The sequence below is a fragment of the Penaeus monodon genome, unplaced genomic scaffold (genome assembly GCF_015228065.2).
Source record: "Penaeus monodon isolate SGIC_2016 unplaced genomic scaffold, NSTDA_Pmon_1 PmonScaffold_800, whole genome shotgun sequence".
NCBI classification, from domain to species: Eukaryota; Metazoa; Arthropoda; class Malacostraca; order Decapoda; family Penaeidae; genus Penaeus; species Penaeus monodon.
The window spans coordinates 35,232-52,562 of NW_023663216.1; the positions used below are offsets into that span (position 1 = coordinate 35,232).

General features: G+C 40.5%; 1 protein-coding gene across 1 annotated transcript; it reads right to left on the bottom strand.

The window, feature by feature from the left end:
• Positions 1-4,844: 4,844 nt before the first annotated feature.
• LOC119571790 lies at positions 4,845-9,010 on the bottom strand. Its single transcript, XM_037918929.1, has 3 exons — positions 8,513-9,010; positions 8,170-8,319; positions 4,845-8,096 (listed from the first exon to the last, which is right to left on the bottom strand). The coding sequence occupies exons 1-3, from the start codon at positions 9,008-9,010 to the stop codon at positions 4,845-4,847; spliced, it is 3,900 nt and encodes a 1,299-aa protein (XP_037774857.1).
• Positions 9,011-17,331: the final 8,321 nt, after the last annotated feature.

Below are 17,331 nucleotides of genomic sequence, written 5' to 3' on the forward strand. Positions count from 1 at the left end.
CTAATAAGTGCCGAAATCACAAAGAAACGAAAAAAACGTCATTTTGGAGTATACTCTTAAAGCTATATTTCGCTAGATTTGCGTTTTTCGACTTCTGGAATGTTTTTCTTATTACCTTTTTTATATTGATGTATGGACACAATTCTGGTATTATCATCATCATTATTTTTTTCATGATTATCATATTATTATCGTTTCATCATCATTATCATCATCATATCAATCAATTTTCATCATTATTTGCAATTAGATATCACTCATGTATCGCAATTGTTATCATTTATTATTTGCAATTATTGGAAGTTTAGTATCTATTTTTGCAATAATGCTAATAACCACAACATTAATAATAGTTTAATAAACAAAATAATAACAATAATAACTATTTTATAATTATATTTATATCATTATCTAATCAGTATCGTTATTACTGTAAGTATTACTGTTATAATAATTATTTTTGACAATTATACTACCCCCCCCCCCAGTACAAATAATAATAATGATGAGAATAACGATAAGACACTTAATAACAAAATGAATAAAACACTAGCACTTAACTATCATTATACTGTATACGTATTATGTTATTGGTTTATTATTACAGATATAATAGACTTTTTTGGCAATAATCTAATAATTATGATAATAATAAGAAGTAAATAATAAAAATAATAATAATAATATAATAATAATAATTATAATAATCATAATAATAACAATAATAATAATTTTAATAATATTCCAATGTTATCAAAATTCTCTTTATTCTCCTTTATCATCATAATTGTTAGGATATTACAATTCTGTAATTCTTATATTATGACATAATAATTGCCGAAATCACCCAAAAGAAATCGAAAAAAACGTCATTCATTTTGGAGTATACTCTCAAAAGGCGATATTTCGTGATTTTGCCGCTCTTGACTTTTGGGAATGTTTTTCTTTTATACCTTTTTATATTATATATGGGACACAATCTGTTATTATCATCATATTATCAGAGATATCAAGCATATTAATCGTTATCATCATAATATCATCATTATCATCATTTCATCATCATTATCATCATCTAGTGCATTATTATTCATCATTATTGCAATTGTCTCATATTTTGCAAGTATTGGGTTATAATATATATTTTTGCAATAAATAATAGACCACAACAATAATAATAGTAAGAAAACAAAATAATAACAATAAATAGCGATTTATAATTATTATTTATATCATATCTAATTAGTATCGTTTATTACTGTAATTATTACTGTTATAATTAATTTACATTTTGCAATTATCTACAAGTAACAAATAATAATAATGATGAGTAATAACATAATATATACTAATACATATTATAACACTAGCATTATTATGATTATACGTATTACTTATTATTATCATTGTTATTATTCAGATATAATAGATTTTTGGCAATAATACTAATAATTAATAATAGTAATAATAAATAATAATAATAATAATAAAATAATAATAATAATAATAATAATTTTAATAAGATTCAAAGGTTATCAAAATTCTCTTTTTTCACTTTATTATCATATTGTTATGATTAATACAATTCTGGTAATATTATCATTATTACCCTAATAATGCGATACCAAACAGCTCCCCCCCCGCAAAAACACGTTATTTTGGAGTTATACTCTCACAAAAGGCTTATTTCGCTAGAATTTTGCCGCTTTTAGACTTTTGGGAATGTTATTTATACGACTTTTATCTATGATATATGGACACAATTCTGTTATATCATCAGCATCATATCATGATTAATCATCACTATTACGTATCCATCATCATGATCATCATTAATCATCATCATATCATTCATTAGGCCAATTATTATCATCTATTTATTGGCAATGTTATCATATTATTGCATTTATGGAGGTATAGTATATATTTTTGCAATAATACTAATACCACAACAATAATAATATAATAACAATAATAAAACTATATATAAACGATTTTAATATTTTTATATCATTATCTTAATTAGCTCGTATACTGTATTATTACTGTTATAATAATACTTTTTGCAAGTTACTACAGTTACAAATCCTAATAATGAATGATAATAACAATATAATACTAATAACAATATTATAAACACTGCATTAGTATATTAAATTATACTTATTATGATTATGTTATCGTACAGATTAATGATTTTTGGTAGATAAAATACTAATAATAAGAATAATAGTAATAAATAGATAATAAAAAATAATAATAATAATAATAATAGAATAACATAATAATAATAAGTAATAATTTAATAATATTCAACGTTATCACAAAATTCTCGGTTATTGTCTCACTTTTATCATCATTATGTGATGTAAAACAATTCTGGTAATTATTATCATTATTACCCTAATATGTTGCCGTCATCACCAAGAAATCGAAAAAACCTCATTTTGGAGTATACTCCTGAAAATGAGCTAATATTTCGCTAGGATTTTGCAGTTTTCGACTTTGGGAATGTTTTCTTATGCCTTTTATAATTATATAGGACACAATTCCTTTATCATAAGCATCATCATGATTATCATCATTATATAGTTATCATCATCATTATCATTTATTATCATCCTTGATCATCACCATTTATGAATCATTATTGCAATTATTATCATCATTTATTGCAATTGTTACATTATTATTGCAAATATTGGATTTATAAGAATATATTGCAATCCTACTAATAACCACAACAATAAAATAGTAATAATGTAGCGCTATGCAAGCAACGATTGACCGTTGATCCTGGTTCCAGGTTCTAAACTGCACCACGGTTAAATTCGTCCAGGAAAGCGAGGGATATGTCTTAAAGGAAGAGCGTGTTGGAAGGGTTTGTAATGAAGTGATAGGATAGCAAGTGTAAGTGGATAGAAGTTACAAGGTATCAAGGGTAACACTGGTTAGCGTGGTACATCCGAGATGGAGTGCGTTTCGACCTGAAGTCGATTAGAACTCGATTTAGGATTTGAACTCGGTGCAAGTTTAAATAATTCTAGGGTAGATGCCCAGATTCAAACCGGGGGGGGGGGGTTCTCTTGTTTTGAACCTTAAATTATCCTAATTCTTTACATTTATCTAAAGCCGAAGGAGGCAGTACTGGCGTTTCCAAAATTAACTTGGGGTTTATTAGAACCAAAAGGTTTACTAGACAAACTGGAGGTGATGCATGATGGGGTCTCAAAGTATTCAATCATTGTGTTACAAAGAGTTTTATTAAAACACGTGAATAAACAGGTTAAAAATACATTTAAACCTAAGAGCTGATAAGAATTAAGACAAACTTGAAAAATGCGAGTTTAAAAAACAATTCAAGAGATAAAAAAAAAACGTAAGAGAGCACTCACCCTATCAAGATACGAGAGAAAAAAGGGTTAAAATGCCACCTTACCGCCTATAGCTCGTCACTCCTTACGACCAGGAACCATCCGACTGCAGCCTCCACGACAAAAGCTCTCCCTCCCTGACCTGGCTGCCCCGGCCTATATATATACACCTCCCCACAAGTAAGATGATATTAAGAGGGGAATCTCGGGTCAACCCAGGTGAAGGTGGCATTCCTCTCAAAAGAGGGCGGTGTCTTTCCCCTTTCCGAAATTAAGATTATTACTTCTTTAAAAAGGCCATGTTGTAAAGCCTGCCATAAAAAGTAATGTAGTTTAGTTAAAATGACATGATAAAAAGAAGAACTCCATACTATATAGCCCCAGACACCATAATGTGCTCTCCAATACAAATGGATAAAAAAAGAAAACGTGGATAGAATTTTTAATTAACTAATTAAAAGACAAGAAATTATACATAAAACAAATAGCAAAGCCGATCATAAAGACATCTCTCTCCCCCATCTTCCTGGACCCGTATACAGTCATTGACGGCCACATGTTTGCAAGCGGAAGGGGTAACTCTTCCATTCCATTCTTCCGTCTGATGGGTCGAGATTCACTACAATACCTCCCCGCCAAAGTCCGTTAACTCCAGTTGGCGGACTCAATCTGTAAGCTGAGAAAATGGCCAGAGACTTCTGAAAAGAAAGAATACGTTACTAAAAGGTCTTACATAGATGGACATCTTTACCCTTTTCTCGTCTCTTAACAAGGTTAGATGTGCACGACCCAAAACAAGAATCCGAAACCAAAAAAAATATAATAAATTTGCGACAAACTGCCCCAGGCAGGTGCTACTGGCCAATTTTCTCCACGTTACTCTACCACATCCTCTGGGTCCAATTCAGACCCCAGATCCGACTCAGGATATGCAATCTCACTCACAGGAATGTATGGGCGCATCTGGTTAATGTGATAATTAACCTCATTGTATGGTGGGTTAGGCTCCCGGACGAGGTAATTTACTGGCCCAATCTTTTTAAACAATGCGAGCAGGTATACTCCATCTTGGTCCCAATGCTCTAGCTGAACCACCTGGGCGGCCGAAGTTCCGAAGCAGGACAAGGTCTCCCTCCACAGGGTCGAATCGTTGCCGTACCCGGCGGTTGTAATCTCGAGCCCATCCTCGTTGTGCCGTTCGTGCCGCTTCCTTCGCCGTTCGTCTCGCATCTCGAAGGTTTTCCCTCAATATTTGAGCCGTCTCTTCATCAGCATCCTGCTCGTTGGTTAATCCTTGTGGAAAATATCCATCTTTCCCAGTGAGCAGATACAGAGGTTGCTGACCTACGCTTCTGTGCACTGCACTATTAAGGGCAAGTCGTACAAATGGTAGCATCTCATCCCAGTTATCCGGATAGTCTCCAACTAGCGTAGCCAATGCATCCTTCACTACCCTATTGCTCCTCTCTATCATTCCATTTGCCTCAGGATGATACCGAGTTGTGTAGTGCGTTTGGTCTGGATTATCTGGCAGACCTGAGAAAACAGTCGATTATGAAATTCTCTCCCATTATCTGCTACCAACAGACGGGGTGGACCAAATAATGTTACATACTCCTTGATAAATGCATCAGCCACAGTCTGGGCTTCCTTGTTTGGCAAGGGAATTAGCTGCAAGTATCTTGTAAAGTGGTCAATGATTGCCAAGACATACCTGTTACCCTGGGTAGATCCCATCAAATCTATCAGGTCGACCGATACCCTTTCCATTGGCTGAGAGACTTCAGGCATAGAAGCTAGTGGAGCCCTTCTTCCAGCACGGCCTTTTCTACGTTGACACACTAGACAAGAACTCACATACTTTTTGGTCTCTGCTAGCATTTGAGGGAAGTAATAATGATCCCTGAGACGACAATAAGTCCGGAATATCCCTGGATGAGCGGCGGCTGCGTCTGAATGGATAGCATCCAGAGCCCTGGTCCGTAGAGCACGTGGAATAACCAGCTGGTTGATAACCCTTCCTGGAAGGACACGGAGATGGTATAGGAGATTGTCTCTCATTTCAAACTCTTCCAGGTTGAGCGGAATCCTCTGTCGGGGCACCCTCCGTTCCTGAAGGTAATCGCGAATCTCACTCCATAATGGATCTTCCTGTTGTGCAGCAGCGACAGTCTGAGGATCCAATATCTCATCAATTGATGAAATCTTTCTACTTAGTAGATCAGGTACATGATGTGAGGCACCAGGTTTGTATATCAACTTATAGTTGTAAAATGAAAGTTCATGGCTCCAACGAGTCATGCGCAAGGACTTTGTCTTTCGAGAAAATATATGGACAAGTGGGCGGTGATCAGTCACAATCACAAAGGGCCTACCGTATAGATATGAATCAAATGTTCTTACAGCTTCAACTACCGCCAGGGCCTCCACATCAATAGTCGGGAACTTGTTCTCTCCCTCTCGAAGTTTCCTGGAAAAATAGGCTACAGCGTGAGGTTTACCTTGGTCATCTCTTTGGATTAAGCAGGCACCAATTGCCACACCTGAAGCATCACAATGTACCTCAAAGGGACGATCAAAGTCAGGCTGTTTGAGGATTGGTTCTGAAGCCAATTTACATTTCAAAGCTTCAAAAGCCGCTTGCTGCTTTGGTCCCCAGTGGAATGTTGCCCATTTCTTCAGCAGTGAAGATAAAGGAGCAGCTACAGCGGCATAATCCTTGACATGCTTTCTGAAGAAGCCTGTTGCTCCCAGGAACTGGCGTACTTGCTTCACCGTCTGTGGGGCTGTCATTTGCAAAATGGCCTTCACCTTATCTGGATCTGGAAGGACTCCATCTGGGGTTATTAAATGACCCAAAAACTTGAAGGTTCTCACTGCAAATTTACACTTTTTCAGATTGAGCCTGAATCCAGCCTTAGCTAATAGACCCATAGTTTCATCAAGATGCTGGAGGTGTTCATCAAAATTTCTAGAGGCCACAACGACATCATCCAAAAATGCGAGGGTGTGTCTCCCCAAGACGGGGTGTAATACGGCATTAATTGCTCTCTGGAAGGTGGAAGGAGCAGTAGCCAGGCCAAAAGGCATTCTCTTGAACTGAAAAAGACGGTAACCATCAGTAAATGCAGTCTTTTGTCGATCACCTTTATTGACCTCCACTGTCCAATAGGCAGATTTGGCATCTAAAGCAGTGAACCAATGAGTGCCTGCTAGTCTGTCTATAGTTTCATCAAGCCTAGGCATTGGGTAAGAGTCGGCTCTCGTAATCTTGTTAAGGTTACGAAAGTCTATACAAAACCTTATTCCTCCATCTTTCTTCCGCACCAGGACCACAGGAGAGAGCCATGGTGAGGTAGAAGGCTCGATTATACCCTCGCGCAACATTGCTTCGCATTCTTGCCGTATGGTGTCTCGTGCACTTTCTGGAAGCCTCCACTGTCGGGTACGGATGGGCCCATCTGAAGTTATGATATTGTGGTTAATGTCTGGGATACACCCTAGAGGGGCATCCTCATCAAAGAGATTAGAATGCCTCTCCAAGACCTTAAATAACATCTCACGTCTCACTGTTCCTAGATGTTCCAGGCTCTCCTTTGGAATTATTCCCTTCACCCCAGAAGGAGTCTCAATATTATACACATCCATGCTTACCGGTGGAAAGATATCAAAGTCGTTGTGTGAATAGCCAAAGTCACCAATACCATAGTGTTCATCAAATTCATCAGTGAAGTCCTCCCAAGTCACAGTATCACTATGTTCAGCACCACCTGGAATGTTGACCGAGTCATTATTTGAATAAACATTATCAATCCCTGATACACTGGCCAAACTCATTCCCACTGGCAGGGTGACTGGACGAGTCTTATCATTGATTATCCATACCAAAGCACTATCATCATTCACAGTTACTATACTTCTGGGAACCAATACCCTTGCAGTCTTTCCTTGCACAAATCCACATGGATTAGCGAATTCCTTGGGCACCTTTGTCTTCACAAAACATCCCGACTTGGGTGGACAAGTCATGGTATACATCACTGACAACACAGAACTCTGTTGTTCAAGTACATATTGGGGTTGTTTACATGTGGAATTTATAATTCTGATACCCAGAGAAGTAAGATCGGAAAACCAAAAGGGCACTTTTACATCATCAAAAGACATGTAATTCCCAGGCGGGGTGTGGTTGGCAACAAACTGAAAGTTGAACCTACGAACAAAATCTATGCCTAGCAACACGTCCCCTGGGAATGTTATATCTTCAAAAACTATCACTGGGTGGATACACTGCACACCGTCCTCTATGGAAAAATGTAGACTTGTTTCCCCCTGACCACTAAATATGGCACCTGAAGCACCCTTAAATGTCCGTCCAGTTGGGGTAATTGACTGGATATTCAGCCTTCTACTCGCACTCTCGCTTATGATAGTGACCTCTGAACCAGTGTCTAAGAAACAAGTACACAATATACCATTTACATGCATCTGAACAAGAGGACGACCACGGTTATTTTGGTTCTCCAGAACCATTATTTTGTGGGCCTGGTGTTTGGTTTTCAGATCTTTGTCTCTGTTCAATTGGTCTCCCTGTATGAATCCCCTCACATGCTGGTGAAGACCATGTCCGGCCGTGAGGCGGCGAAAAGGGACACTGCCTGGCAAAATGGCCTGTTCCTTGACAATTGAAGCATCTAAGAGGCCTCTGACGCAATCTGCACTCTTCAGTATTATGAGTATTTGTTTGATGATACTGGCAATACTTTTCTATTGAAGCAACCTGCCTTAATCTTACTGGTCGGGAATCATGAGTATTTGGGACTGAAGGTCCATCTCTGGTAGTAGTCATGCGCAGGTTCCAAATGCGTTGTGCTGCATCTACGAGGGAGGGCAAAGAATCGTCTTCTTTTAAAGCCAAGGCTTCTCTTAACCAGTGTGGAAGTCCCTGAAGGAATACCCTTCTGATCAATTCATCTGGCACACCTATTGCAACTGGGTAATCCCGATATCCTTGGTAAACCAACCCCTCAATCGATACAAAAAAAATCTAAGGGGGCTTGGCCTGCCGCTAATCTTGAACTGTGCAGATGTTTAAAAAACTCGGTGCTCGAGCAAGTTCCCCGAAATTTAACCCTTACCAACGCCTTAAAATCTAACCAGATGGTGATACCATCAAAAATTGGCGAATTTATAATTAGATCTGCAGTCCCTCTGCAAGAAGCTCTCGCTGCGCGAATGTAAGCTCCATCATTAGCGGGTTTCACAATATTTTCTATAGCTCTCAGCCACGACTCTACTTCTTGATTCCTTTTTAGAGGGAAAGCTGCAGATACTTCTGCTTTAAAATGCGGTACAGAATCTCTATGAACTACGCATTCTACAGTCGGGGTGATAGGCGTTAGATTAGAAGAATTATGAGGGCTAACTTCCTGTAGCAAGTTCTCATATCGTTCAGCAAGAGTAGCACAACGCTGTTCTAATTCATTGCACCGAGTGGTTAGCTCTTCATACATTGAAAGATCCATGTTAGCTGGATTATCAACAGGCACCGTAGCATTACTCGAGTTAGACATATCGAGATTTCCTTCCGCCCCTGCTTCACTTTGTCTGAGTCTTTTGCTTCTCTTTCCGACCATCTTAATACTTGTTCAGTAATTTACATTACCCCTCATGAAAATATCCAGAACTGTACCTCAAGGTACGAGCAAAAGAATAGCACTAAAAATGCTAATACTCTAGCCAAGGCTCATACTATAACAGTTCACTATCCATAAATCTGATGCCCACTTAATCATGAACAGCACAGATCCCACCGCTGAGCACCATGAAAAGTTTATTTGTAGCGATATGCAAGCAAGATTGACCGTCGATCCTTGGTACAAGGTCTAACTGCCACCACCTGGTTAATTCGTCCAGGAACGCGAGGTATTATGTTCTTAAAGGAAGAGGCGTGTTGAAGGGTGTAAATGAAGTGATAGGAAGCAAGTGTAAGTGTATAGAAGTTACCAAGGCTCAAGGGTCAACACTGGTTAGCGTGGTTACATCCGAGATGGAGTGCGTGTCGACCTGAAGTCGATAGAAATCAGATTTAAGGATTTGAACTCGTGCAAGTTTAAATAATCCTATGGGTTATATGCCCAGATTCAAACCGGGGGGGGGGGGGTTCTCTTGTTTTGCCTTAAATTCTCCCTAATTCCTCTTACTTACCTCAATATAAACGGCAAGAGTGAGGCAGGCTATACTGGTGCGTTCCTTGTCCCTCCTTTTCCAAATTACACTTTGGGTTTAGACAAAGGTTTATTAGACAACTGGAGGGGATGCATGAATGGGGGATCTAACAAATGTATTTTCACTTTTAACCAAAAATTTATATTTAAAAAAAACGACATTTAATTGTTAAACAATAACAACGCCGATAAAGAATGCTGAATAAAAATGACATTAAAGAACAAACATCTCAAAAATGACGAGTTAAAACAAACCAATTCAAAGAGATAGAAAAAACGTAATAGAGAGCACATCACCCTAATCAAGATACAGAAAGAAAAAAAATTAACAACATGCCACCACACTTCACACACAAACCAACCCACGCCTATAGCTACGTACTCTTACAGAACCAACGGAAACCCATCACGCACTAGCAGCCTCACGCGACCAACAAATTGCTCCTCTCTCCCCTCCCTGACCTGGCTCAAGCCCCCCGGCCTTATAATATATACAACACCTCCCCACCAGTTAAGATGATATTAAGAGGGATCTCGGGTCAAACCCCAGGTGAAGGTGGCATTCCTCCTCAAAAAGATGACAGGTCGGTGGTCAAAACATATTCCTTTTTCCCCCTAATTCCCGAATTAAGATTATTACTTACTTACTTTAACTACTCCTTTAAAAAAGAAAAAGGGCCATGTTTGTAAAGCCTCCATAAAAACAACAGTAATCGTCAGTTTAAGTTAAAATGACAAATGATACACAAAAGAAGACTTCTCCACACTACTAAATAGCTAGCCCCAGAACACCATTATGTGGCCTCTCCATACAGATCGGATAAAACAGAAAACGTGGATGAATTTTTCTTAACTATTAAAAGACAAGAAATTATACATAAACAACCAAAATAGCAAATCCGATCAATAAAGACATCTCTCGTTACCCCATCTTCCTGGACCCAGTATACAGTCTTGACGGCCACATAGTTTGCAAGCGGAAAAGGGGGTAACATCTTCCATTCCATCCTCTCCGTTACCTGATGGGTCGAGATTCAGCTACAATTGCAATTTTACTTTCACCCTTACTATCAAAATTATGTACCGACCATTACCATCATTTATATCTTAATCAAAATTTCCTAATTTAATTCTACATTCATCATCAATGTTGTGATGATTAATAATTTTTTTGTAAATTAGACTTATATAGTAGAAACATAATAACTATACGTAAAACGCCAATAAAATAAATAATAATCCTTGATAAATAAATGAATAATGAAAATAATAATAACAATAATCAATAAAATATAATGATGATGCATAATAATAAATACAATATAATCAAATAATAAATAATATAATAATAAAACAATATACTAAACAAAATCGATTTTTTTTATTATAATAGTTAATTATCAATATTACTTATTTACTTAATTATTCACAGTTATAAAATGATAATTTTTGCAATTATCACAAATGATAATAACAATAATAATCTAACAAATACAAACTATAAATAAAACAATAACAAACGAATATAATATAATAAATTAAAAATTACTTATTTTTTCAATATTATTGGTTATTATTTTACATTATTCCAATACACACAAAACACATGCAATCCACAAACACACACAGCACCCCACACAAGACAACACCACACACACACAACCACAACACACTCACTTCACACACCCCACACCACACAATCACACAGTTTAATCATCGTGTTTTTTGCAATTATAAGCATAATACAACATAGAAAGTAGTATGTAGTAGCAGTAACAAATAAATAAATACATTAATAAATAAAAATCATAATAATAATATAATAATCACACTAATTATAGTCTATGAACCAAGTACTGGTTGATGAATGATCGCATTGATGATGAATAATAACATAGTAATGACAAATAATAATAATCAAGCAGTCTGTAACAGATTCAACCCCTCCTCCACGTGGTGCATATTTGGACCACACACAGAAAATATGGGCAAAGCCAGGCGAACAGTGACCCGAACGTGGGCTCCTGTGACCACATATGTGCAACATGCAATACAAACCCAGCACTCGATCGTATCGCGCCGTGGAGTCAAAAGGATGCTCCACCTACCAAGGACACCCAGAGGTAAGGTCGTGAAATGTACACTAAACAACTGGAACAAACTCACCCAAAACCACAGCATTGGAAAAATCATCCACACCGAGACACACACCATCAACAGAGGGGCACAATCCAAGTGAACAACCTCACAATCCGTTTTATAAGTAATCCGCACAGAAATGGTCCAGGGAGTATGTTAAGCATTTTACATCGCCACTACCTCTAGAACCACAAGAAACATCAACTACAAAAGCCCGCCATAACAAAATCTGGCGAGAAAGGCACCCAATCAACAGACACAAATCCAATTTTGGATGCCATCCACGTTATCCCAATGTCGGCGCGACAATCGATCAAAAAAACCGTCCCGGCAACACAACATCACTAAAAAAGTAAGAACCTTCAGATCATCCTATGAGGAGAAACCTCAATATCAATCAGCAATGAGGAGAACCTCAATATCAGCAAATAGAATGATGAACCTCAATATCCGCAATCGAGGAGACCCTCAGTATCCCAGCAAATGAAGGAGAGCACCTCAGCCAAGTGAAGTAGTAAGACGCAACTCCGGGAAACCAGCACTGGACTAATCTGCAAAGACAAACAACTCAACTCTCCGAGCAACACCAGGAATGGGAACAAGAAAGAACTTCCGAATTAATGACTGCATCCATCAGAGATGGGAAATACCTGTACAGGAAATGGAAGTATGATCCAGAAGACCCACACTCCTCAAGATCAGAAAAAGATAGATCATCACTCCCAAAGAACTTATAAAGTGTCAGCCAATGAAGCAACCCCAAACATGACCCTACAGCGACATGAGCGAAGCCCAGTCCGCTTATGCTTGAACCCGAATCGTACCAGTCTCATATACTCAGGCATCTTCAGAGTCATCACCCCACCTCAATATACTAGTAGGGAGGTGAAATACCATATAGCAACCAAAGGTAAGAGAAAACAGCCTACCATCATGGAAATGCAGCAAAATCGAAAAAGAATAAAGAAACTTCACGGACAGTGGTCCATCTTGGGCGATATATATAAAGAAACTCTACATGTCACGAGTGAAAAGGAAACCAGCTGGAACGAAAGTTTAACTACTATCAGCGAAGAAGATATCTGCAGAATCTGCTAAGGACAAAAACTCAAAAAACAACAGTCCAGGCAAAGCACAGATAATCGATGTGAGAACAGTGAGCCGACATTTTACCGGGCAGAACATACATCTTTAAAAGAATATTCCAAGAAATTTATATCGCGAAGCCTGGGAAAACAAACATAGCGTAGAAATGAGCGACCCCCAACATCATAGAGGTTCGAGAATTCTGGGCCCTAGAAGACATCTAGGGACGAAGAGAGTAAAAAAGACACAACGGAAGGAGCAAACATGGATACCCACATCAAAAGGATCAGCATAACAAAGATCTGAGCAGTCACGAATGGTTCCTGATATTAACATAATGGAGACCACTAGCTGTGCTGCTATCAACAAGACAAGCACCTGGCCAAGGCTCCAGGCCGGATCGGAATTGGCAATCTTCTGGATAACAAACTTGACTAACATGCACAATGACCTGCCGTATGCATACAATGACATCGTTAGAAACCCAGAGAAACATCCTGATTGGCTAACAGAAGGTATCACAAATCTGCTCCCGAAACAGAAGAAACGCGGAATCCAAAGAATTACAGACCCATCACCTGCCTTCCAACTATGTATAAGATTCTCACCTCTATCATCACAGGGAGAATCTACAACTTTCTCGATGATAATAACTTGTTACCAGCAGAACAAAAAGGATGCCGAAAAGGAAGCTATTGATGCAAAGATCAGCTTCTTATCAATAAGGCCACATTTGAAGAAGTCAGATCAAGAAAAAGAATTTGCCAACAGCATGGATTGATTACAGGAAAGCGCTTGACAGTGTGCCACATTCCTGGATAAAGGAAAGCCTTAAGATCTTCAAAGTCTACCCAGTAACGATGAGGTACATTTCAGAAAGTATAAATGCATGGAAAACCATCCTGAATCTACACCATGCAAACGGGCATTAACATCAAGACTAATCAACATCAAAAGCGGGATATTCCAGGGAGAGGCTTTGTCACCACTACTTTTCTGCATCGCTCTAGCGCCACTCAATAACCTCCTGAACAATAGCAACTACGGGTAAAAGGCAGAGAGTGGCAATCTGAACCACTTATTTTACATGGATGACCTCAAGACGTTTGCCAAGGATGACAGTCAACAACAGGGCCTACTGTCGATCGTCAAGACCTTCAGTGACGATATCAAGATGGAGTTCGTCTTGAGAAATGTGCCAAAGCCACTTTTAAACGAGGGAAAGCTGACGAACATCATAGATATAGACCCTGATAATAACATCACGATCAAGGAGCTCGACCAGGAAGGCACATATAAGACCTAGGAGTAAATGAAGAAGATGGCATACATCACTCGGCCATGAAAGAGAAAATACGAAAAGAGTACAACCGAAAAGTGCGTATGGTACTTAAGAGCGAACTTAATGCTGCCAATAGATTCAAAGCTATAAAACATGTTAACGGTACCCGTAGCAACGTATAGCTATAACATCGTCGAATGGAAGCATAGTGACATCAGAAAGCTGGATGCTAAGACGAGAAAGATGCTAACAATGGAGAAGATGCACCATGCGAAAACAGATGTTGATAGGCTGTCCTTACCAAGAAAATCAGGGGGAAGAGGGATTGTTCAACTCGAACTCACCTAGAAAACTACCACCATCGGGTTGGACGCTTACCTCACAGAAACAAACGATCCTCTTCTCCAAATCGTAAAGCAACATAATAACTGGAAAAGGTATGTTCAGTCAAAAAAGAGAGGAGAAATTCAAAAGAGAGCTGGACATGACAGATACTTCTCGAACAGAAAATGAAGCGAATACCACGTTTTCGAAACGAATAAAGCAAAAGACGAAAACACCTTGGCCAACAGCAACTCCAAGAAAACTGGGAGAGTAAAGTAATGCATGGAAAGTATCCCAAAAGAACAAAGGAAGCAGACGTAGATCATCAAAAAAACTCACCAGTGGCTAAAGAGCACTGGATTGAAAGCTGAAACAGAGGGACTACTTATAGCTGCTCAAGACCAAAGCCTCGCCATCAGGTCTTATCATCATTATCATCAAGTCTTATCATCATCCACCGGCACAATAAAGTTGCAACATACCTACACTGGAATATTTGCAAATACTACAAGATCGAATTGCCTGAGAAATGGTACAAGCAACAACCGATAACGGTTTCAGAAAATGATGATGTTACCATCCTCTGAGACATGCCTATTCAAACAGACCAAGAGATGACAGCTAACAAACCTGACATCATCATTAAGCGCAAGAAACGAAAGAATTGCATCATTATCGACGTACCGGTTCCATCAGAAAGAAATACGTCATTCAAGGTCAGTGAGAAGCTATCAAAGTCAGCAAGGATGTGGGGTATGAAGATGGAAACAATACCTGTAGTCATGGGTGTCTTAGGGCTTATGAATAGGGGGATAGAAAAATTCACCATTCGTATCCTTGGTAACATCAGCATCTACAAAATACACAAAAAAACTGCCTTACTCGAAACAGCCCTTATATTAAGGAATGAGCTGTCAATGAAATAAGATCTCACCTTATATCGCCCTAGGACCATGGTTTGGACCTGACTATATAGGATGCAAAACACGAAGTGAGAGCAATAATAATAATGATAATAATAGTAATAATAATAATAATGACAATAATAATAATAAAAATTTGTCCTGAGTATGACAGTAAATTGCAACCAGTTATGGACTTTCGACGTGGGATAATGAGGTTACGTGCTTTTATGCTTCTCATATGTCAAGTTCAACTTGGGCACTGCTGTCCTTCTCATGAGGTTCACTGGAGCTCGCAGGGCGGCAGTAGCGGTGGTCGCCTCACCGCATAAGGAGATCTCTTCCCGAAACATACACTGGACCTTCCGCGATGTTTACTCGGTCAAAGTGGGCGGGGCCCAGGTCATCCGTGATTGGCCGTCTCCCCGTGTGGGGGGACGAGGATTTCGTCGTAAATATCGTCGGTCAAATAAAAGGAGCACCAGGCAAAAATTCAATAGTTGTCCCGTGACTTCTGACTCGTGTGCTCCCTTCCGCCATGTGACCTCGCCTGCTCCGCTGGATCCTCTCTCACTCCCACGCTCCTGATTGTACATATTTTGCTATGTATATGTATGTATAGTGTAATTTAGTGCCTTTACCAGTAAACTTTTCTGTATGTTTCCTCTGGTATTTTTCCATTGACCTTGACCGTTCTGATTCTTATATCTTTTTATAAGTCGAACCCTGACATTGGCGACCTTGCCAGGATCAGACGGTCTGGAAAACGGCACCATGAGGGACTACGTGAAGGAAGGTGATCTGTTAGGCCTTGAAGGCATGGCCTTTTATCACTACATACAGGAGCAGGAGAGGATCAGACGCGAGCAGCTGGCCCTGTACTACCGGAAACGGGAGATACAGAGGCAGCTGTCGGAAGAACAGCGTCGCAGGAACCGCGAAGAGGACAGGCGTCGGAAGGCAGAGCAAGCACCATGGAGGAACGTGGGTCCCCGCTTTTGGCCTTGCTCTGGCCCTCCTTACGCGAGGGAGCACGTCGTCCGGGAAACTCAAGTCCCGGGAGTAGAACGCTGGCCAGAGGAGCGACTGACCACGGAGTCGTACCTGGACGCGTTCCGTCTGCCCAAGGACCCGTCGCAGCGGGAATCCTGTCGGCAAGACGGACATAAGCGTAAGAGACTCCCGGGGAACGGCCGTCGGAAGAAGCAGGCGCGGTCGAGGAAGCCTCAGCCGACAGTGAACACCATGCCAGCGACTGCACGTAAGTCGGAGGAGTTAGCCGCCATTGCATGTCCGCTTGGAAAACTGGTGGGTGCGGGATGTGCACCCGAACGACCAGTTGGCGTGGGATGCCCGCCCAAGGAGATGGTGAGCATCGGGCTGTCGGAAGGGCTACCTGCCGAAGTCGCACCGGATGAGTCGTCGCCTGCCCAGGACGCGCCGGATGAGTCGTCGCCTGCCCAGGACGCGCCGGATGAGTCGTTGCCTGCCCAGGACGCGCCGGAGGAGCTGCCTGCCGAGGACACCCCGGAGGAGCTGCCTGCCGAGGACACGCCAGAGGAGCTGACTGCCGAGGACACCCCGGAGGAGCTGCCTGCCGAGGACACCCCGGAGGAGCTGCCTGCCGAGGACACCCCGGAGGAGCTGCCTGCCGAGGACACCCCGGAGGAGCTGCCTGCCGAGGACACGCCGGAGGAGTGCCTGCCGAGGACATGCCGGAGGAGCTGCCTGCCGAGGACACGCCTGAGGAGCTGCCTGCGAGGAGACGCCGAGAGAAGCTACCGGAGTAGAGGGACTGGTGGAGGAGCGACGGTGCCCAAGCCCGACAGAAGGCAGGACCGTGATCGCGGGAGAGTGCGGTGACGGAGGAAAGCCTGAGTACATTCACAGAGGAAACCGACAGCGCCCCAGGTAGAGGAACCAAGAACCTCGGTGCCAAGATGTGTAGTTAGGGACTGGGGAGTTTAGGACGGTCAAGCCCACGAGGAGGCGTCGGT

What these genes read in the sequence shown, in the direction of transcription:
- LOC119571790 (XM_037918929.1), bottom strand. Translation starts at nt 9,010, where the DNA reads ATGGTCGGAAAGAGAAGCAAAAGACTCAGACAAAGTGAAGCAGGGGCG. An exon ending in GGTTAGATTTTAAGGCGTTG is followed by an intron (nt 8,320 to 8,512) that starts GTAAGGGTTAAA and finishes GTATTCCTTCAG; the next exon opens with GGACTTCCACACTGGTTAAG. An exon ending in ATACTCATGATTCCCGACCA is followed by an intron (nt 8,097 to 8,169) that starts GTAAGATTAAGG and finishes ATAATACTGAAG; the next exon opens with AGTGCAGATTGCGTCAGAGG.